The sequence below is a fragment of the Strix uralensis genome, chromosome 2 (genome assembly GCF_047716275.1).
Source record: "Strix uralensis isolate ZFMK-TIS-50842 chromosome 2, bStrUra1, whole genome shotgun sequence".
In the NCBI taxonomy this organism is placed as follows: domain Eukaryota; kingdom Metazoa; phylum Chordata; class Aves; order Strigiformes; family Strigidae; genus Strix; species Strix uralensis.
Window position 1 is genome coordinate 114,659,705 of NC_133973.1, and position 21,996 is coordinate 114,681,700.

The 21,996-nt window shown below is 41.7% G+C and overlaps 1 protein-coding gene across 3 annotated transcripts in view; it reads left to right on the forward strand.

Annotated features, from left to right (window-relative positions):
* FLT1 (fms related receptor tyrosine kinase 1) overlaps window positions 1–21,996 on the forward strand; it is a 115,440-nt gene that overhangs the window by 50,683 nt on the left and 42,761 nt on the right. For all 3 annotated transcript variants that reach the window (XM_074859898.1, XM_074859899.1, XM_074859900.1), the window contains exons 11-13: window positions 2,735–2,849; window positions 11,657–11,765; window positions 21,602–21,892. In XM_074859898.1, the coding sequence (XP_074715999.1) occupies window positions 2,735–2,849; window positions 11,657–11,765; window positions 21,602–21,892 (515 nt within the window). The remainder of the gene's footprint in view (window positions 1–2,734; window positions 2,850–11,656; window positions 11,766–21,601; window positions 21,893–21,996) is intronic.

A 21,996-nucleotide genomic window follows, 5' to 3' on the forward strand; every position in this document is an offset into this window, starting at 1 on the left:
CAGGGTGACTGAGTACCAGCCTGAAAAGCCAGCTCAGGAGACTGGAGGTGTCTCATGTCCTGTCCCTAAGCTGTGTTAGTGTATTTGAGGTTAAAGTGAGAGCACTTGGCAGCTGAGGAGAGAAAGCATCTGGTTCTGCACCCAAAGGGATGAGTCTGAGTCTTGTCCTAGACTTTGCCTGGCAGCCGCGCTGCAGCTGATTTGTAAACATTTGCTGATCCTGCAGACCGTGGAGCCGAAGCGGCGCATACAACGGCACTCACATCTCCCACTGCGTACTGTGGGCTGTTGGATAATGTATTCTCAGCTTGATTGTGACTCCTTTTTTATTAAAACCATGGACAACAACTATTAAATGTATTCAATTTTCTACTATAATTGCACTAACATTGTAATCGGCAGTTTGGAGATAGTATGATATGTGAGGTCAGTAGAATTCACATATGTGCCTCCAGGGCTAATATTTCATCTAGTGTTTTACATATATTTTTCTTGTTATTGTGATGTTATTGTAATTATGATGGTGGTTTTTGTTATGGTATTAATGAGTAACCAACACCTCATTGTGCTAAGCATCAACAAACACATAACACTGTCTTCATCCCTAAGACATTGCAACCTAAATATATACAGTCTTTTTCAAGGAACTATGAGGAAGAGTATAATAACTGAGCCTGGAGGCTCCAGAACTGCAAGAAAGGAGGTTGGAGAGGCCTTTCAAAGATGCACAAGTAGTTTCTGAATATGAATTATACCTTCTTTCTGTCCTTTACCAAAATATGTGTCTCTCTAAGGACTTCTATAGAAAGAGCACAAATTTTCAGCATTGTAACAAACATAAATTCGTTCTGTGGGGAAAGGAAAAAAACTTTAAAAATTACTTTTTTGTATGGTGAAATGAGATTTTGGGGTCTCTCTCTTCCTATACAGAGATTGCCCAAATATCCAGTCACAAGGATGTGCCTTTGATACTGCCTGTTTGGGTGCCTACAGTACTGGTATCATGAAATAAGTTCTGATATCTGCTATGGAATGGAAATGTTATCAGCTTACCAACATTATCATGTCTTCTGTGTTCTAGCCTTGTTACAGAACCAGACTTCTTCAAGCATTAAATGTGGAAAGTAAATGGCATCTACCTTTCTGAATAATTTTAAACCATTTTTTCCCATCTGAATGTATCAACTTCTTAATGCAGCTGTCTTTCATCCGCCCTGGCCTCAACAGTCATGTATTAGAAGTTGACTTTAAACCTGTCTGGAAGAAATGGCTGTGTAGATAGGGCTTTCTTGCCATGCTATTGCTCCCTGTCCTCTCTCCATGCATGAATGACCATGGCCTGCTCCTGGTTTTTGGCTTTTTCAGCTCACTGAGTCTCTCAATGCACATTAAGAAATTTGGGCAGACAATCATGTATCTGTGCTAATGATTGCAGCCCACGTTAGTTTACATATCATCATTTCTTTAGGCTGTAATATCTGCTAAGACGCTGGCCAGTTTGACGCAAAGCTGCACAATTAAAAACAAGCATGTAAAGTTAGTGTACCATTGATATTATAAACAACACAAAGTTAAGCAAACTGCACAATTAGCTGAAGGGAAATGAACCTAATTCTTTGGACAGAATTGCATCACATGTCATTATTCAGTCACTGGGCTTTAAAGGTCATTTTTCCAAACAACTGATATACACATCAGAACTATTTGATTACAGATACTACAGTTATTATCTTTCAAATCCATGGAAGATCAAAGGAATATATCGTATTTGAAAGAGCTTGACCCTGCTGAAGGGTTAAGCTCTACTGATGAAGCTGGAATGGAACAAGCAACAACTAAATTTTGGATGAAACGCAAAACTAGATATCCTCAAAGAAGAACAGGGACAGACAGCATTTAAGAAGCATTCCAATGTGTTTATTTCCATGTGTACCAAATTAGGCTTTGGGAAACAAATTAGCTCTACCATGACCACACCTGAATGTTCTGATTACAAGCCAATTTGTTGCATAAGGCAAAAACAATTTTCCCTAAGATTTCCATTAATTAAGATGACTTTGAATTTTTTTCAGATTAAATGAACATTTAAATCCCTTTGGCAATTAGATATAGCTTTGTTTAACTTTGTTTTGCTAATTTGCAGGATTATGGCTATTTTTACTGTGTGTCTTGTAATCATTGAACCCTATTACTGAAATTTTGCCATTTTGTAATCTGAACTAAAGAAAACATTCAGAAATGAGAACTTGCATCATTTTTCATGATAACAAAAAGAACCTGCTCATAGTAAAACAGCATCCAATGCATTATGGAATGGATCTTGACACAAATACAACTTGTCTTAAATTATTTAAGGCTGAAAATAATTTGAACTCATGTTTGAAGCCAAGCCTGAACCATGACAGTGGCTGAAAGCAAGACACCGGAAATGGGATGTTGGTCTTGCACAGCCCTATAAGTAGGCTCAGACTGTAAATTCTGACCTCCCAGTCCACAGTGGGTTAAATGTTAACACTGACTCCAGAGAGTTAATATTCAAGAAGGGGCTGTGAAAGTGGATCCAGTCATCAGGCTCCAAACCTCAAGATCTATGAAAAGTAACTATATTTGTCCAGTCATCACAGCGCCTGCAGTTTCCCTGACCGATCACTGTTGCCAGATTTGTTTTATCTTACATGTTGAATGTTTCAGACTATCACCAAATCAATAAAATTTCAATTTTTGTGGTCTTCAGGCATGGATTTTGCTCTTATACTGAAGGATCTTTCGTCCTGAAAGCTGACAGCAACATAGGAAACAGGATCCAGAGCATCACTGAGCGAACGGCTGTAATAGAGGGCAAAAATAAGGTATGATTCCTAGGAGCAGATAGCCTTTCTGTGTGGCAGTATGTGTTGAAAAGACCCTGTAAGATGATATTGAGGTAAGAGTGAAGAAGCCAGTATTTCTATATCATTTAGATTTGAAGAGCTGCATACATGCAAATAACTGTCATTCTTGGTATATATCTGCGGAGATGCAGAGATGTAGTTATTTTTGCATGCAGTCATGTTAAGGTAAGTGACATGCCAAGAGAATGTATCAGTGGGATTCACCATATCTGGTCTCTTAGAGCTGGTCTGTAATATCTTGGGGCACCTCAGGAGCACAGGGGCAGGGTTCCAGGCCATCTTTGCTTCATTTTGTTACCTTGCACAATGTTCTGTTGTTTTTCCTATGAGAATTAAACAATTTACTCTCAGTAGAGAGTTTATTCACAGATGTGGTCCTAGATTATTAGATGACCAGATCTTTTCCTGCAATAAAAAAATTTAAAGGGCCAAATGAATGCAGATTACAGAAGTGAAGTTTAAGGGAGATCTCAGTCAGAGACAGCATGGTGGGATTCATCCCAGTAGCATTAACCATCTAAATGTTAAGTGTCTAGTCTAAGTCAAACATCCTTTTATGGGCCATGGGGAGATGCAGGCACTTCTGAAGGACGAGTAGGCTTGTAGTCTGTTGGTGTCTGATGTGGGAGAGAAAGCCAATGAGATTGTCTTGCCAAGGGCCATGGAGGATTGTCCATCAGTTAAAACCTTCAAATCAAGATGTTTTACTAAAGGATGCCCTAGATCAACTGCACTTCCGTGGGTTAGACATGAAACTGATTCGGTGTGTTTGGGTAGCCTGTGTTATAGAGGAGCTCAGGTGAAGATGCATAATGCCATGCCACTGTCACAGCATCTGGTTTCAAAGGCTAGTTTGGTTTGTGGCAGTAATGGCTGAAGAGATTGTAAATTTTAAAGCCTACCTTATTCTAGGCCTGTCAAAGACACTGAAAAGCTTTTTATAATTCTAAGGGCACTGGGGATATAGGTGTCCTTTCCTTGATGGCTGCCTTCAGTCTTCTGCATATGAAAATGAGTGTAAACTGTAATTATTCTCATGTTAGGGCCCTTTCACACACTGCAGAATACATGGGACTTTGCATGCAGCCAAGAATCAGGCCTGGGACTTCATTTTCTCTTGCTGTTGTACTCTTTAGAAAGTACCACAGGTGTTCATGGCACCATTCCAGCGCATGGGAACAGGCTGGATCCAAGTGAGGCATTTGCTCTATTTAGCTGGCCAGCTCTACATGCTTAAAGATCAAGGCAAAGATGGGAGCAAAGAGCTTCCTAGAGGAGACGGTCATAGGAAAGCACATGAAAAATGAGACATACAGAGGAATTTGAAGGAGGAAAGGGAAATCATTTCAGGCACAGGAAGACACAGTCTATTCCAAAGGGGGAATGATGAACAAAAGATGCTAAGAACCAGTTATTTTCCAGAAGGCATCTAGCCATGCTATGGATGAAATCCTACCTGCTCACAGGGTGCAGAAGGAGCGGTCTAATGACCAGATCTCATTCTCCTTGTGCCATGCATTTTGGAGACAGCGGAAGAGGAGTGGCTGGAATGTCAAAGCAACTTCCAGTCAACAGCAAATAAATTCCTCCCTGGAGGAAGATGCTAATAATGGGTCCTTGCAGCAGAACTGCAGGTTTTGTTTGAAGTGTTTGGCAAGCAGCCCTTTTTTAAAAATGTGCCTAGAAATGAACCAAGGAATGGTCTCTGCATGTGTTACACAGAAAGTTTTGCAGTGAAACTTAGTGGTTCTTCTTGGTATTCCTTGTCTTCATGCTGCTTAGTTCAACTAAGAAACGTCTACCTTGCATTGCTTTATTCCTCCTGGTCCCTATAGGGAAGGGGAGGTTAGTGAAACAATCTCTTTGCTCAGCTTTTTCACAGCTTTTCTAAGGTTTCTTCACTTCTGCTGCTCTTCCTTAGTGTTTCAAGCACAGCTGGATTGGTATTGTAAGTAGAAAATGCTTGTGCACACACAGCTGCTCTAGAGCATCCAGGATTTTTTTTTTTTTCCCCATGGCAGTCTATAGCTTTTCACTCTTTGCAGTACAGGAGTCATTCTTGGTCTTCCAGAGCAAACTCAAAGGGACACAGTTCAAAGAAAACCCTTCCTCATCTGCTGGGATATTGTAAGACTATGGATAGCACTGAGCTCACTGAATGAAGCACGTCATCACAAGTGCCTGTCTCTGATGGACTGCTACTGTGGGCAGTCCTGCTACTGCAAACTGCTATGAACAGCAATCTGAGGCACTTCCACATCGACGGAGCCCTAATATCTAAACAGAGTGTCTACCCCACTTCCACATCCAAGCATAGCAAGCATGGTAAAAACAATCTCAAAGCTCAATGGAAACAACAAAGACATAGGAGACAAAGCTGTAGGAAATGGATGAAGAAACTCAAAATGTTGCACATTTGGGTTAGCATGAAAGGAGAAATGGGGGTGACCACAGGATGAGATTATTGTAATCAAGGGAAGAGATGAACAAGGAATGGTCAAAAGGTTTCTTTTAGCAATCAAGGTAGCTGTTTTCACCTTACTTAAAGACATTGTGCCAGTTCCACCCGTTTCCTGTATGTGCAACATCTGAGTCCCTCCAGTTTGGCTTTTCGCTGTGGTAGGTTGATTGGTTGTTTGTTTGTCTGTGGTTATCAAGTAGCCACAAGTATATTTTTAAAGTTAGAAACACCTCAAACCCTGTGTCTGTATGGTGAAAGTAATGCAGGAAGCCTGTGCTACATTATTCTTCTGGTGACAGAGAAACCGTGATAACAACAGTGTTTTAGTAACATTTCCGTTGAAGCCTCTCTAAACAGACAGTGAGAAACTTGAGTGGTATAATGGAAGAACTAAGCTATGATACTTAATCATAAAACAACTCTTGAAGTGATTTGATTCCCCCACCCAAAGTTTTCATTCTCATTTTGTTGGACATTTCAGTGACTTCCTACAAAGTTGGGCTATTCTTAGTCTTATCATGTAAACAGGTCACAGACACTCTCCTGTCATTCAGCTGCTAAAAACCATCACTCCTCAGTGTTCCCAGCTAAAGCTAACTGCTATATATAACTCAGGACTAATGCTCATTATTATTATTCTTAGCACAATCAGTGTTTATTAAAATGTCAATCTGTGAAGGACCTGCAAGAATGAGGTACAAAGAACTGGTGTATTTATTGGTATCAGTCCGTACATATCGGGCACCTGGTCTCTCCTGTTTGTGCAGGCACACACTGGTTTATCAACAGCTTGAAAGAAGGAGTCACTACTCCTTCTACTGGGTACAAGGGACAGGGAGCTGCAGGAGAGGTGGACAAAGATCCTGGGCATGGAGAATGCACAGAAGAGAGCTAAGAAGATGAGTTCAGGTGACAGAGAGTATAAAGTGTTGGCCAAGAAGAAAGGATGATAAATTCAAGGGAAGGAGCTAGTAGACAGGAAGACAGCTGAGTACAGAGAAAAGTTGGAGGGAGTGGGACAAAACCCCCTTGATTTTGGGAAATAGCCTACTAGAGCCACATTCTTGAGAACCTGGAATGGAACAGAAGGTCCCTGACTGCCCCATCCCTCTGCTGCTAGCAAATGTTGGGATTCCACTGACAATAACAGGTACCATGAAAGCTGGGTCCATGTCACAGCGCATGTCTCCAGGAACTGTGTATAAAGAATAGCAATGCATGAATTTGTGGTTTTTCATTTGTATGCTTATATGTATGTGTATATGGACTTGTTTTCCACTGCATAAATACCTTATTGACACAAGTTTTTAGTGGTCCCGTCCCTTGTGGGTCACAAAGCCACTTGATTTCAGGGAAAATGGAAAGTAATGGCCCTGTAACAGGATTCTGCAAGACCAGACATAAGCTCAGCCTTGTCCATCTCTGTTTTGGCTGTCAGTGGTGGGTTAACCTGACATGTTCTGACTGTGAGTATTATTAAAAACTGTGACTGTCCAACATAAAGGTGGAGTGCTAGATAGTCAGAAGAGACTTGGACGTCTTGGACATGACTGATAAGGTGTGACCATGCAAAATAGGATGGGTCCATCTCTCTGTCTTCTATGCCAAGCTCTAAGCTTCTAGCTCTCTTCCATGTCCCCTCATTACTGATGAAAGGAGGAAGCACGTGTATGTCTGTTCTCGGTCCCTACAAATGCCAGCTCTCTGGCCAGTACGTCTGTGCTGATTGGCCATCTGGAACCCAAAGCAGAAGAGAAAGCTGTTTAGCTCACTACAACAATGCTCATTTTGATCTTCCTCCTCTACCCAACAGCTGGTTTTCATGAAATGCATGAGATCTTATGAGCTTTGAGCTGTCTGTCAATTTTGGTTGAAACTGGGCAATGGGTTCAAAAATTACTGAGCACGTAGGGGAGGAGAGGATACTGGCAGACAGATGGACAGGCTGGCAGACAGATGGATGGACAGACAGTCTGATCTTCCTAGGAAGCCAGGCTAAAGATAGCAGTGGGAATGTAGCTTGCCTTTCTTTCAGCACATTGTAACTTCTGGGGCCTTCCCGAGTGCTACTAGAATCGCTGTCAACACTTTTAAACAGATTGCTGGGAGGTGCCAGCTGAGCCAAACCCTTGGTGAGATTAAAACCAGCAGAACTTGGCATCTGCCTCTGCCGAGCTGCGTCTCCCTCTGGCTCCTGAAATCGATCCCCTCCCTCCGTGTGTGAGGGAGGTGTGAACCGAGCGCTGCCTCACTCCACCTGTGGCCCTGGGGAGGAGGGCAGGGGGTGCCCCTGGCATAGCTGTCTGTAGTGTGATCTCCTTGCAAGTCAGCGAGCAAGGACAACACAGGATGCAGAGGGAAACTGCAGCTCTGCTTGCTAAACAGCAGTGACTTGCTTGTCTGACCCCAGGGGAGAAGAGGGTGCTCTCCTGTGCATATTCATGTCCTGCTATTGAAGGTATTTTGATGTTTCTTCTGTGGCAGTCCTGAAGGTGAGGCATGTTGTCCAGATGTTTTGCACTGATGCTCCTTGCCAACATGTGAGGTATGCAGATCATATGTCTTTGGCATAAGCAGACCAATCCAATGCTATGCTGTCAGTGTTTCAATATGGGTCTTCCTAAATAGCGTTCCTTTAGCCAAAGATAAATCCAAGGGGGTGAGGAGAGCATATTTTAGTTTATTTTCTTTTTTTTTTTAAACAAATACATCTTCTTAAAAGCATAACTAGGAGGGAATCAACAGTATGTGGAGACTTGCACTAACCTGCTTAATGTTGAAAGGGCAGTATTTTGCTTTTTAAATGTATGGGCTGTTTCAAGAAGTTAGGACAGCAGTCTCTGAATGGAGTGTTTATGCCAGTGTCTGAAGAGTCCTTCTAGGAGTCAGGCAAGAGTCAAGTTGCCAACCATTTTCTGAAACATCCTCTTCCTTCTTTGCCATCAGTTGGAGCAGTGGGAATCCTCTATCTAAGCTACTTTGAGACAAGAGAAATTCAAGCAGACCCTCCAGGGGAAAGACCAGCCCACACTGTCTCCAAGCACAACACTCATGCCAGTTGCTTTGCATTCTCTTTTCCCCCCAGTCTGTTCCTCATCAGTTTCCACCACGAACAAACCTGTAAATTCCTCTTCCATCTCTCAGGATTTCTGCTTTATGCCTCCTTTATTTTCCAGCAGAAGCAGCAGCAATATGGGATTTACTTCCCTAGCCCCTGGCTTTGAGATGAGCCTGTAACGTCGTGCTTCAGCTGAGATGATGGGTACAGAAAGGAGGAATAAGGGATCAAAGCATTGGTGGTAAATGTGGTTTGTGGACAGATGATGCTCAAGATGCTGAGCATGCCAGGAAGGATTTGCCCTGTTCTGTCTGATCATGGCAACTGGATTCAGACTTTCTGTATATAATGTGATTGCAAATCCAGGGCCTGAAACTCTCTGTTGTGAAGCCAGACAATACAAGGCTGGGAAAACTTTTTCTCTTGCTCCTTTTGCAGTAATAGCCGTATAGACAAACCATGCAGCACAGACTGATCTCAGACAGCCATAATTGCTCAATAAACAACAACATGCCAGGCTTAGTTTTGTACACGCTGCTTCTCTGGTGGGTTTTGGCTGGCATCCACAATGCAGAACACAGACTGCACCACTGGAGGGCTCACAAACTGTTTAAAGAGATGTTATCTTATCCTTATGACTAATTTATAAACTGAAAGATTTATGCAGAGACATGTTGTCTCTAAAATATTCTGTTCTGTTGCAAAGTCAGTCTTGCTTTTTCCTAGACACTATGGCTTTCTCTGCCTTAGTCAAGTAAACATACCAATAACTGCTCTCTGGCACTAAGGCCTGTGTTCATAACATTTATCTCCCTTGCCCTCCAAAAGACATTGGTTGCATGGAAGTTGACTGGTGGAAGTAATCCTTGGCTCATGCTAAAGGAGTATTTGGGACAGTGCAAGTTGGTCAAAACCAAGACAATGCTGGGGAAAAGCTAAGAGTTTAAATCACTGAATTTCAGTGCCGAGGAATGTTCTCTAGGGCCATTTAATACACAAGAAAAGGCATAATCTGTAAGCACTCTGGTCAGTAACTGCAGTCATACTGCTTTAGTGTAACTGTTTGCACCATCCTCAGTGTAATAGAAGTAATAGTCACATCATAGTGGGCTGGAGCAGTAAAACTCAGATAGGATGCACAATTTTTCATTAAAAAGTTATATGATAGTGTCAGGGCAAAATGCAGTTTGATACTACCAAAAACTTTCCAAGCTGTTGGAGTAATTGTGGAAAGATTAATTGACATGTATTTTTCAGAAATTATTGGGTTCTGGGTATAGTAGGATAAAACAGGTGTCCTGGAGTCAGAGAGTAAGAGCTTCATTCTCCTTCACTGTGTATTTTAGGTCACTGTTCCTGCCTGAGCAAAGTTGCTATGAGGTAATACCAACTAATGCAAAAAAAGCTAATTTTGTGGTGGAAAGTCTGGGATGGCAGAAGCAGTGTTTAACCACCCATGTTAGCCCTCTGGCAGATGTTATGGGACTTCCTTCTATTCTGAGTTAGTGTTGATAAAACAGCTGCAGGAATCCTGGTGCTGGGCCCCATGTCCACACTTTACAAAATTATGTTTAAAAACTGGAAGGAATTAAGAGAATGACAAAATATAGACAGGGCTGGAACCACACTTTATAATTAGGAATTTGTAGAAGTCAATCTACTGAATTTAGCAAAACAGGATGATTTTTTTTTAAGGGCTGTAATTATATCTGGTATTACAGAGCCTCTTTCATCTCACAGAAGAGCCAAAAAGGTAGATTAGAAAAATTATAGCTAGAAATAAGATGTAGTTTGTTAGCAGACAAGTCACTGACCATTGAGACAGTTTAACAGGGTAGAGGTGCTGTTAGCATCACTTGTAGTCTTGAATATGCTGTAGGGCAGTTTTCTAAAACAAGTAAGCCAAAATCAAACTACTTGACTCCACTGTGTTTGCTTGACTAGTAGGAGAAGTGATAGTCTCTTTCTACTAAAGAATGTTTTGGGAAACCAGAAGATCTGTATGATTTAGGGGTTCAACAAGGAGTTTGGGATTAACCATGAAATTTTTGAGTAGGAGACATAGAAGCAGTGCAAATGTTTAGCCAGTGTTTATGTAGAAATGTAGATAACTGGTCCTTATTACTGACTCACCCTCTTGTGCTTGTCTCTGGACTCCAGCAATCAGGCAGACATAAAAGAATGTATTAATTGCACAAAAATGATTTTGAAGGTTTTTAGAAAAGCCAAATAATTCCAAACAATGGCATTCTGTGACCACACAATTTCCTTTCGTCACTGTCCCAGCTCTGCCTGTAACTCCAGCCAAAACATGTTTTACAGAAGAAGTAAAATGGAGACATTAAGACAGAAAATTAAGCTACCAAGTTGTATCTCAGAGCACGTCCCACTGCTGAGCTCCATGTACATGCCCCATGTCTCAGCTCCATATCAAAATGACACCTCCATTGTTTCTACATAACTTTCTTCTTTCACTTAGTGCCCAAGCCATTAGACCATAGTTTTCCATCACCATGAAGGTATAACTCTTATTATTACATTGGATTTTATTTTTCTAAAGACACATCAGGTGTTGTTGGTCCCTGGCCTTCCAAGATCTTATCTTATAAGTCATATCACTTTGTGAAAATATTTAGTGTGCTGAACATCTTAAGATGGTGATAGAATACAATGTAAAGAAATTTAATAATAGAAATATGAACTCCAAAAAGAGGAAATAGTCCAAAAGAGCAAACATCTCTTTTGCTCCTGTCCTTTCTCACCTGACAGGTAGCTGAGAAAATGAAAGAGAAATTAAATGCATTTAGTGCCAAACAGAGATACTTTTTTCCCAGCATTATCCAAGTGCCTGAGGCACACCATACCTATTCCCTTTGCACTCTGGCTCTCCTACAGGATGCTTATCTCCTCGGGTGAACAACATTGTGTCAGGCTTCATGTTTTATAGCTCATCATTACATCAGCAGCAAGAGATAAATCAATCTGAAAGACACATTCAAAGATTTTTGGTTATGATGGCTCAGATAATATAAGGGTCACCCAAGGAGCTTGTTTCCTGTTATTCTTCCACCCTTTCCAAAACTGTATATGGTGACATCTCTTTTAAATAGCCCCAGTGATGCCCATCACTGAACAAATGGAGAGAGTGGATCATGGGACTACCAATGGTGACTTAAGAAAAAGAGAAGGGAAACTTTAACTGAGTTTCTGAGCCAATGAGAGCTAAATCTCTTCTTTCCTTCACAGACTGCTAGCACTCTCGTTGTAGCTGAAGCCAAATCTTCTGGAATCTACAGCTGTGTGGCATCCAATAAAGTGGGAAAAGCTGAAAGAAACGTCAGCTTTATTGTAACAGGTAAGATCTAGTCCCCCCTAGAGCCAAACATGTTTCCTGTTCCATGCATTATAACCGTTAGGCTGTTGTGGCTTTTTCATATACCACACTTTGAGAATTGTTGTAATATGTGCACCTGTAAACTCATACCATGCTTTTGGGTGATCCTGGAAGGGTTTTTTACAGCAGCTGGTCTGGATTTCTAAGAAGGACACCAAATTTGATGAATGACTCATCACTCCATTAAGTATCCAGCATAACACAAATTGCTCACAAATATAGCAACCTAGTCTCTGCAATCATTCCATACATTAAATTTTACTGTATTTTCATACACCAGTAAGCCAGTTTCATATGTGATATTGACGGTGTCTACAGCCGCATCCTGCTGCCAACCAGGAGGTCTCACAATGTAGTGTCCAGAGCAGTGCCAGCATCTGCAGGCAGTGTGGTGCCTGAGGAGGGATATCTGGGGTACCTGGGCAGCCCCTCACAGCTTTCAGGGACTATGGCAAATTGTAGGTAGAAAAGTGGCAGGGTACAAGCTACAGAGTTTTGTTACCTCTTCTGAGAAAGACAACCTTGGATATCATTTGGACCATGGCACTGAGAAGACTGGTGTTAGCTGCACGTATGAGTATGTTTCCAGTTATTTTTCCATTACTAGATGTGTTTAGATGTTTTCAGGTGCAGAAAGAAATTATTAAATGTTTTACTTCAGGAAATACTGAAAAAAACCCACAATGAGTTTTTGAGAATAACTACTGCATGATTTAGCAACATAAAGTCTGCACATGGTATTACAAAGGATTTGTTTTCTGGTGAAAGATTTTATTTTGTTTTTTTTTATAAAGTGGTAGTTCATAGAGCACTTAGGCTGATGACAACTTTCAGTGTAGGTCATTAAAGAAATGCAATTCGTTTGGAAATATGAGAAAAGACAAAAAGGTTGAAGTATTCTGATACTTTAATCACAAAACCATAATCTTGAAGCTGAAAGGGAAAAATAATTTTAATGTATCCTTTTTAATTTTTTCTTTCTTTTACCTGTTTTTTGTTGTCAATCTCTTGCTTCTGATGAGTGATTTTAGTGAAACTCATTCTGTTACTATACTGAGAGATAACAAAAGAGAGGAGACACACACTGAAATTAGTTTAAAAAAAGGAAGAAAACGTCCTTGAAAAAGCTCTTGATTCTGTGGACCAAAATTTATATTTTTAAAATATTCTCACTAGCTGTGATAGAATTATAGAATACCAGGTTGGAAGGGATCATCTGGTCCAAACTTTCTTGGCAAAAGCACGATCTAGACAAGATGGCCCAGCACCTGCCCAGATGAATCTTACAAGTGTCCAATGTTGGGGAACTGACCACTTCCCTGGAGAGATTGTTGGCTGATTGTTCTCATTGTGAAAAATTTTCCTCCTGTCCAATTGGAATCTCCCCAGGAATAACCTGTACCCATTACCCCTTGTCTTTTCCATGTGACTCCTTGTGAACAGGGAGTCTTCATCTTCTTTGTAGCCATCCTTTAAATACTGGAACATGGTGATAAAGTCTCCCCTAAGCCTTCTTTTCTCAAGGCTGAGCAAACCCAATTCTCTAGCCTTTCCTCTTATGACAGGCTTCCCAGTCCATTGATCATCTTTGTGGCCCTTTTCTGGGCCCTCTCCAGCCTATCCACATCTTTTTTGTGTAGCAGAGACAAAAACTGAACACACTATTCCAGGTGTGGCCTGACAAGTGCTGAGTAGAGTGGGATAATGACTTATTTATGTCTGCTGGTGATGCCCTTGTGGGTGCAACCCAGCATCCTGTTGGCTTTCTTTGCCACTGCAGCACACTGTTCACTCATATTGAGCTTGTTGTCCACCAAGAACCCCAGTTCCCTTTCCAGAGCTGCTCCCCAGATGGGTGGATCCCAGCCTGTGCTGCACTCCTGGGTTATGTTTTCTCAGGTGCAAGACCTTACACCCATCCTTGCTGAACTTCATAAGCTTCTTGTTAGCCTGCTCTTCCTGCCTATCCAGGTCTTCCTGCAGGGTGGCTCTCCCTTCCAAAGTGTCCACTTCCCCACTCAATTTGGTATCATCAGCTAACTTCATCAGGGTACACTTGATTCCATCATCCATATCACTTATGAAGATATTAAACAGCGTTGAGCCCAATATCACTCCCTGGGGGACCCCACTTATGACACATTGCCAGTTTGAAAAGGAGCTATTTACCACTACCCTCTGGTGCGACCTGTCAGCCAGTTTCCCACCCACTGCACAGACCACTTGTCTAGACAGTAATGCATCAGTTTCTCTAGGAGGAGGCTGTGGGAAACCATATCAAAAGCCTTGGAGAAATCCAGGTAGACAATGTTCACTGCTCACCCTACATCAACTGAACAGGTTATTTTGCCATAGAAGGCGATCAGGTTTGTCAAGAACGATTTGCCCCTGATGAATCCATACTGGCTTTTCCCAGTTGAATTTTGGAAATTGGCTTTTCCCAATTTGAATTATGATAGCCCCCAGGAGGATTCATTCATTCCATAACTTTCCCAGGGACTGAAGTAAGACTGATGGGCCTATAATTTCTTGGATCCTCCTTCAAGCCCTTCTACAGTGTAGATGGGGTGACATTAACCTTATTCCAGTGTACTGGGACATACCCCAATTTCCACAATTTCTCATAGATTACAGAGAACGACCTCGCAACAGCGGCAGCCAGCTCTCTTAGCACGCTCAGGTGGATGTTGTCAGGGTCCATCAATTTGTAGGGGCTAATCTCTTGTAATAGTTCACATACCAACTCTTCCTTCACTAACATGGGCCTGTGTTTGCATCAACCTGGATTTTTGTTCCCAAGGCCTGTGGCCTAACAGTGCTGGTAAAGACAAAGGTGAAGAAAGTGTTGAGAACCTCTGCCTTTTCAGCGTTGTTGATGACTATTTCACCTCTCCTGTTTAACAGCAGACCAATACTTTCCTTCTGTTTCTGCTTGTTGTTTATGTACCTGAAGAACCCTTTCTTTTAGTTTTTGACTTCTCTGGACAGTTTCAATTCAAGCTGACCTTTTGCTTTTCTAACTGCATCTCTGCATGCCCTGGTTATTCCCTGGCTATGCCTTTGTAGTAATCACTGGATATTTGCCTGCTTTACCATCTCTGATACACTTCTCTTTTGGTTTTGAGCAGACTCAGAAGCTCACAGTTAAGTCAAGGGGGTCTTGCTCTGCCTAATTTCTTTACCTTTAAAGGGCATGAACTGGTTTTGTGCTTCTAGGAGAGCGTTCTTGAAAAACTCCCAGCACTCACTAGCTCCTTTATCCTCCATGGAAGCTACCCATGGAATCCCTTCCAACTGAGCTCTGAGTGAGCTGAAGTTTGCTCTTCTAAAATCTAAACCCTTTGTCTTAGTACTAACCTTCAGTGTGCTCAGCAGGATCACAAACTCCACAATATTTTGATCACTTCAGCCAAGGCTATCACTAACCAAGATATTACAAAACAGGTTTTCTTAATTTGTGAGTAGCAAGTCCAGCAGTGCCTCATTCCAGGTTGGCATATGTAACATTTTCATGAGGAAGTATTCCAGGATCTATGCATTCCAGGAACTTTATGGATGATGTGAGCTTCTGTATTGTTCTTTCAACAAATGTCTGGCTAGTTGAAGTCACCTGTAATAACCAGGTTCTGTTGACCTGAAGCTTGCTTAAGTGATCCAAATATTGCTTTGTTGACCTTATCGTCTTAGTTTGGAAGTTGGTAGCAGATGCCTACTGCAAGATCCCTCTTGGAGATGACCCCTCTGATCTTGACCCAGAGGCATTCAATAGCACTGCCACAATTGCTGTAGTAGAATTCTATACCTTCAAGGTTGTCCTTAACATAGAGCGTGACTCCTCCTCCTCCTCCTCTTCTTCCTTGCCTGCCATTATGAAACAGCCTATAGCCATTCATCACGATCCTGCAGTCATGTGAGTTGTCCCACCATGTTTCAGCTACTCCTATGGTATCATAACTTTCTGACTGGGCATGGAGCTCCAGTTTCTCCTGTTTCTTCCCTGGGCTCATACACTTGAGGTGGTTGGTCCTCTGGTTCTCATCTTGGGAGACAACCAAGGAACATTTGTTGCTGTTCTGGTTGGCCTGACCTACTCCATAGTGGATTGCAATGGCATGAGTGTTGCTACTTTGGACCCCACCCCCTGAGTCCTTCAGTTAAAGCCCACCTCACCAAGTTGGCCAGCCTGCTGCCAAAGATTTCTTTGCCTCCCTAACAGCCTATAGTCATTGAAGAATGTCCCATTGTCATAAAAGCCAAAACCCTCACAATGGCACCATCCACGAAGCCAGAAGTTGATTTGCATTATATGTCTATTTCTGGCTGCACTCTTTCCTCTAACTGGTAAAACAGAAGAAAAGATAACGCGGGCAACAATACTTTTCACTCGCACCCCCCATGGCTTTGTAGTCTTCCTTGATTCTGCCCAGGTTCTGGCTTGTGGTCTCATTTATGCCCACATGAAAGAGTAGCAATGGATAGTAGTCTGTCCTCTTGACAAGTTGTGTCACCCTCTCAGCAACATGTTGGACCTTAGCACCTGGAAGGCAGTATATTTCTCATGACTCCCTGTCAGGTGGGCAGATGGGCACCTCGGTACCCCTTAACAGAGAGTCACCCATTATGACCGTCCTTGTTTCTTTCTGTGTGCTGCTGGTACTGCTTCTCCTTGCAGACCTTGCTTGTGGGTGTCTACAGCTGCTAAAGCTTCATATCATAATACACTTACACATTTAGAAAGTTCCAATTATCTATACAGAAATCTATCTATATAGAAATTTGGTAACAAGCATGAGAAGTATAAACAGATAAGTGACACATAGGCAGGTTGTTTGTTAAAATACAGAAACAAGAAGAATATCCCCCATGTTCTATTAATGGATGTGACAAGAACATTTGCCACCTTGAAGATGACTGCTGTCCCTGCTCTCAAATCACAGTTTTGCTTTCATCCCTATACTTACATTGTGTCTGTTTGGACAGAAGGCTAAACAACAACGCATAGTTCTCCATAAATTAATGTGCCAATGGCGCTGTATTCTCATTTTGGTATGGGGACTTCACATGTAACTTTGAGCAGTCACTGAGAGTCACTCACTGAGGCTGTTGCTTTTTTAATATGCAAGATGCTGAATTTGGCCTTCTCTAGCTCTCACTCCTCAGACTTCAAAATGACACATGGAAGATCCTGAAACCAAATGAAGCTGTATTTTGATGGGCCCCATTTGCTGTATCCAAATCTCCCTTTCAAAGTTTTGATGGTAGTTTCAGATATTTTAGTACAGTGACTTGAAGGAATTAGTTTCCCTACTTAGATCTCACATTCTTAGATCTTGACCAGGGATAGAAGGAAATCTTTCTTCTTGATACCAAAGCTTGCATGAGAACATACAGAATATTATGACTTTCTTTTGAAGGCTTGTATTGGCTAGTGTTCAGAAAGAGGGCTGGCAACTTTATTATGGCTTGGAAATTCTTAATATCTTGACTGGTGGCAAACTTTCTGTATAGGGTGGTGAAGTTTAAATGTGTTTGTCCTTTGAATTCCTGGTGCTAATCACTTCAGTTGTGTGACATGGAAAGTCCTGATAATCCTCTGATGCTCAGTTGCACTGACTGAAGGCAAATTAAACAATACTACTGTTTTGTCCTTGCAGAAATCAAGTTAGGCTCATTCTTCTGTTTTTTGCAGATAGTGCATCAGTTGGGCGCACGTAGTGCAATCATAATTTTCCTCCATCAGGCTGAGACTGCTGTGACTGGATAACAGCCTGTGTTTCACGTCAATGAAACAAACACATCCAGCATTTGCTGAAAAACACACTAAGGGAATAAAAAAATGAGAGTGCTGAAGGCTGATGGATGTGAACAGGACACTGCAAATTATTTCCTTTTGATGAGTCCAAGCCAATACTTCAGGTCTTGCATGACAGCTTGGGGATAGTTTATCTTATGTTGTTGGGTCTGCTGGCGCCATATGTAGCCAGCCTGAACTACACAAAAGTATGTGTCTGAAAGTAAGAGAAGGTGATCCCTTGTAGAAAGAGGAGCTGCTGCCCTCTATGAAAGGAACAAGCCAGAAAGGACTCCAAAGACCAGATGGAGATGAAGCCTGTCCTGAACAGGAAGAATCCCTTTTCTTGGAGGCAATCACCTTCAGGTCTTGTCCTGGGGATGGGAAAATGCACGTGCTCTAGTGCAGTGGCTGTGGTGGTGTGAGGAGTCTCTTTTCTATAGGCAGAAGCCGTTGGGAAGGTGGTGAGAAGGCAGAGCTTGTCCCAGCAACCCTAGTTTGGTGGTGGCATGTTCCACCACTTCAGGGAAAGGTACATGTGAGGAAATAAGTGCAAGAAGGTATAGCAGAGAGGATGCAGTAAGAACAAGCCCTTTCTTAAGTTATTGTAAATCTCACTATTTCTGGGCTTGAAGTGCAACTTGTGCATATGTTTCTGGGAGGTTTGAGAGTAGTATAATTTTATACACTGTGCCTGAGGGTGCAGGACATGAAGTCCATAGGCTCTGGAGTAGCTTTTCTTTCCTGTGGCCTCTGTCAGATGAAGGGCATTTTTGGGTTATTGTCACACTGACTTATTTCTAAAAGCAAATCTTTGTTCAGGGCACAAAAGTAGCTGTAAGCCTTATATAAAACTGTTGTAGAAAGTTGATTTCTGAAAGGTCTCCTGCTTACTGATATGGAAACTGTCTCTGTAACAATACCTTTATGCCAAATTTAACTGTGGTAGCCCCCTTCCCTCCAGTCTGCCCCTTTCCCTACATTTTGGGCTGTTTTGCTGGCACACAGCAGGCCCATGGGTGTGTTTGCAATTACAGAGGGTGAAACAGGAACAGCTCTGCCTTATCTCCCTGGTTTCCCAATGTCACTAAGCGCATTTTATTTTGAGATTCCTGATGGTGCTTGGCAAAGATAAACAAAATCTTCCATCAGGAAACCTGGGAGCTATTTCCACAGGAAGCTTCAAATCACTAAAGTAAATAAAACCCTGTTACATTATTCCCAGCCACATTACTTAGCTAGCCTGAGCCTGTAACAATCAGTGAGAGGTGTCATATATTAGGGGGCTCGTAGCCTTTAAACAAATGATTCTCTTGGAATCCTATGCATTTTGCTTTTGTCCCTAGATTTATTCAGAAAACAGTCTTTCTTCACAGAAGACACATCTAGGAAGAACTCCAGACCTGACAACATGGAAGTAGTTGCAACTATATTATTCTGTTGGCATGCTATCATTTTACGTTAAAAATAGTTCATTTGCCTCAGTCCCAAGAGATCTTTAGTTTCATCTTAAGAGTTTTGCTTGGCTCTTTCTGGATTTTACTGAGTACTGGCATCTGCAAAAGCCAAAAATTAGCAGTATTTCAGACCCATACCCTGGCTTTCCCAACACATATCAGAACAATTTGAAATGTACTGTGGGTAAGACATAGCAATTTCTTTCATCCAAATACTTACCCACGATAAAAACTTTGGACCCTTGATTGCTTTTAAGTGTGTTTGAATTCTATGATTTTTAACAAAATCAAGCGTAGGATTCACTTCATCTAATTTAAGCCTTGAAGTTAGGTATCTAAGCCTAAACCGGTCATGTAGGATCTCTTCATAATTAAGCGTGAGGGATCAGGATCTCTGGAATTGGATTCATCTTAAGGCAATGGGTTGCATTGCCCTTTGGAGGTGCCTGTGTCACTCCATGGGCTGTAAACTTTTGCCTATACACAAAGCAACTATATTAAAGTAGTTGTCTACATTTTGATGGCTTAGGCTAAATATGATCTACCCCATGTAAGGAAAGGTTTCATCTTAGTAGCACTTCCAGTCGACATGTTCTTAACTGAGATCAGAATCTGGCACCATGAGCTCTTACATATCAAAAAGGATGCTGATGATAGTCACTCATAGATGAGTTCATTACATTTAAAGCTTTTCTTACAGTTTTGTTTGCTGAAGAGAGGAAAAGGGGGGATCTCAATGAAATGTAAGAGGAACAAGTCATCACAGTGTCTTTAATATCCAATCTAATATATTATTGTCACTGCCTCTATTAGGCTGATCCATGGACTACACATCTGAACTGCAGCTGATGACAGGCACACACTTTGCTCCCACTGCAAGGGCATGATGAGTTCAACCAACAGAAATCAGGCCTCTCCCTGGAAGGCATTTACAGTCAAAGGAAATTTCAATCCAGGACTCGTAGGAGCTCATTTACTCTGTGCTTAACACTCAGGGCTAAGTGTGAAAAAGAGGATATTAGGGGATAAACTGATGCCAGAATTTCAACAGGCAGAACTTTGAAAGGCAGCAGTGAGTAGATCATGTTCATGGTCCCCCTGGGGAGGTAAGGCAGCTCAGTTTGCATTGTGGGGATTTAGGGAGAACTTTCTGATGAATTAGTCTGAGGTTACTGAACGATGTGGGATATTATTCACTGGAGATCTACTCTTTATCTGTCCCTGCTGATGTGTCATTAGACCCGAAGTGACATTGGTAAGCATGGAACTGAATGAAAGTTGGTATTGAGCTGTTCGTGCTCCAGGAGACAAGAAAAGAAGGCATAATTCTCCCTTATGAAAGACAAATCCATTCTTATGATTTTGAGTCAAGTTCACAGCCAAGTACCATAGCAATCAACAGTGAAAGAACAATTGAAAATGGCCAAAGTCAATGTCACTTGACCGAGAAGAAGGAAATGACTTTATCAGAATATTGGCTACAAATAAACCAAGAGAGGTTGCACTCTAGGAGTAAAACTTGGAAGTGCTTTCTCTCAGGAACTTGCTTCTACTTTCACTGAGGGCAGTGGCGTAACTCTCCCTTGCTGGAGGGTGAGCCCCGGCTGGAGGCGACCAGGAGGCAGTTGGTATCGCCGCAGGTCTGCACCTCTCCCCAGGTGGAGGAAGCTGTAGTACCATTACAACGAACTGCAAATATGTCTTTTTCAAGTATGACTTTTTACATCGTTGGTGAAATTATTCCTGCGTGAAATATCTGCTATGAAAAATCCATGTGAAAACTTAAGCACTTAGTAAACGGTTAGTGCAATGATCCTTGATTTCTCTCAGGTGGAAATATTGTTCACGTATGTTTAATGCCAAGCAGCCTGAATAGAATGATCTTCATCCTAGTGCTGCCTGCACACAGCTGACCGCCCAGGCCAGGGACTATTGTTTCTGCTTTTCTCTTGGGTGGATGACACACTTTAAATGCATGGAAGGTAAATACCTCTGTTCCAAGGGAAATCACAGGCATGTAATTACAGATTCAGTGATTTCTCAGGATTTGAAGCATTTTAAAGAAATAGACATAATTTGTCTGAATATTTATGAATAACAAGAAAACAATATAACTAAGCATGATGAGCTGCAGTATTTTTCTACTGTCCTCTTGAGATTCATTTTCTCTCATGCAGCTCACAAGCTGGAGCTGAGATCAAAATTATCCTCCTTTTTCATAGTCCCACTGTGCTGTCTTTAAATAATTCTGCTTTTGGTACCTTGCCCCAGTCTGTCTTAACTTGGCATAACTTTTATACAAACTCATTACTTCCAAGAGCAACTTCAGTTTACACCAACTGATGTCTGAGCCCAAGTGTCTCATAGCTCCAAGACAAATTATAAGAATAGCTGGAGGCTAGCATATGAAAGGCAAGATTAGAGACTTCAGCAGGAAGACAGCGACATTGTTTAGTTCAAAAGCTTCCTGATAAAGGGGAAAATATATGCCGTGTTAATTTTGGCTTATTCATTTCATATAAACTAAAAGTGTTCTTGGTTTTTGACAGATGTACCAAGTGGATTCCATATTAGTTTGGAAAAAATGCCCATTGAAGGAGAGAATTTGGTATTGTCCTGTTCAGCCAACAAATTCCTGTACAAAGACATTGCTTGGATTTTACCGAGGACGGTCAACAATCAAACAAAAGCAAAAAGGTCTCTCAACAAGGAGTACTCCATCACCCTCACTCTGACCATCAAGAATGTTTCCCTGGCACATTCAGGCACCTATGCCTGCCGAGCAAGGAACATATACACGGGGAAAGAAGTGCTTCAAAAGAAAGACGTTACAATCAGAGGTGAGCACTGCAACAAAAAGGCTGTTTACTCTCGGATCCTCAAATATAAAAGCACAAGGAATGATTGTACAACACAAAGCAATGTAAAACATTAAAGGACTCAT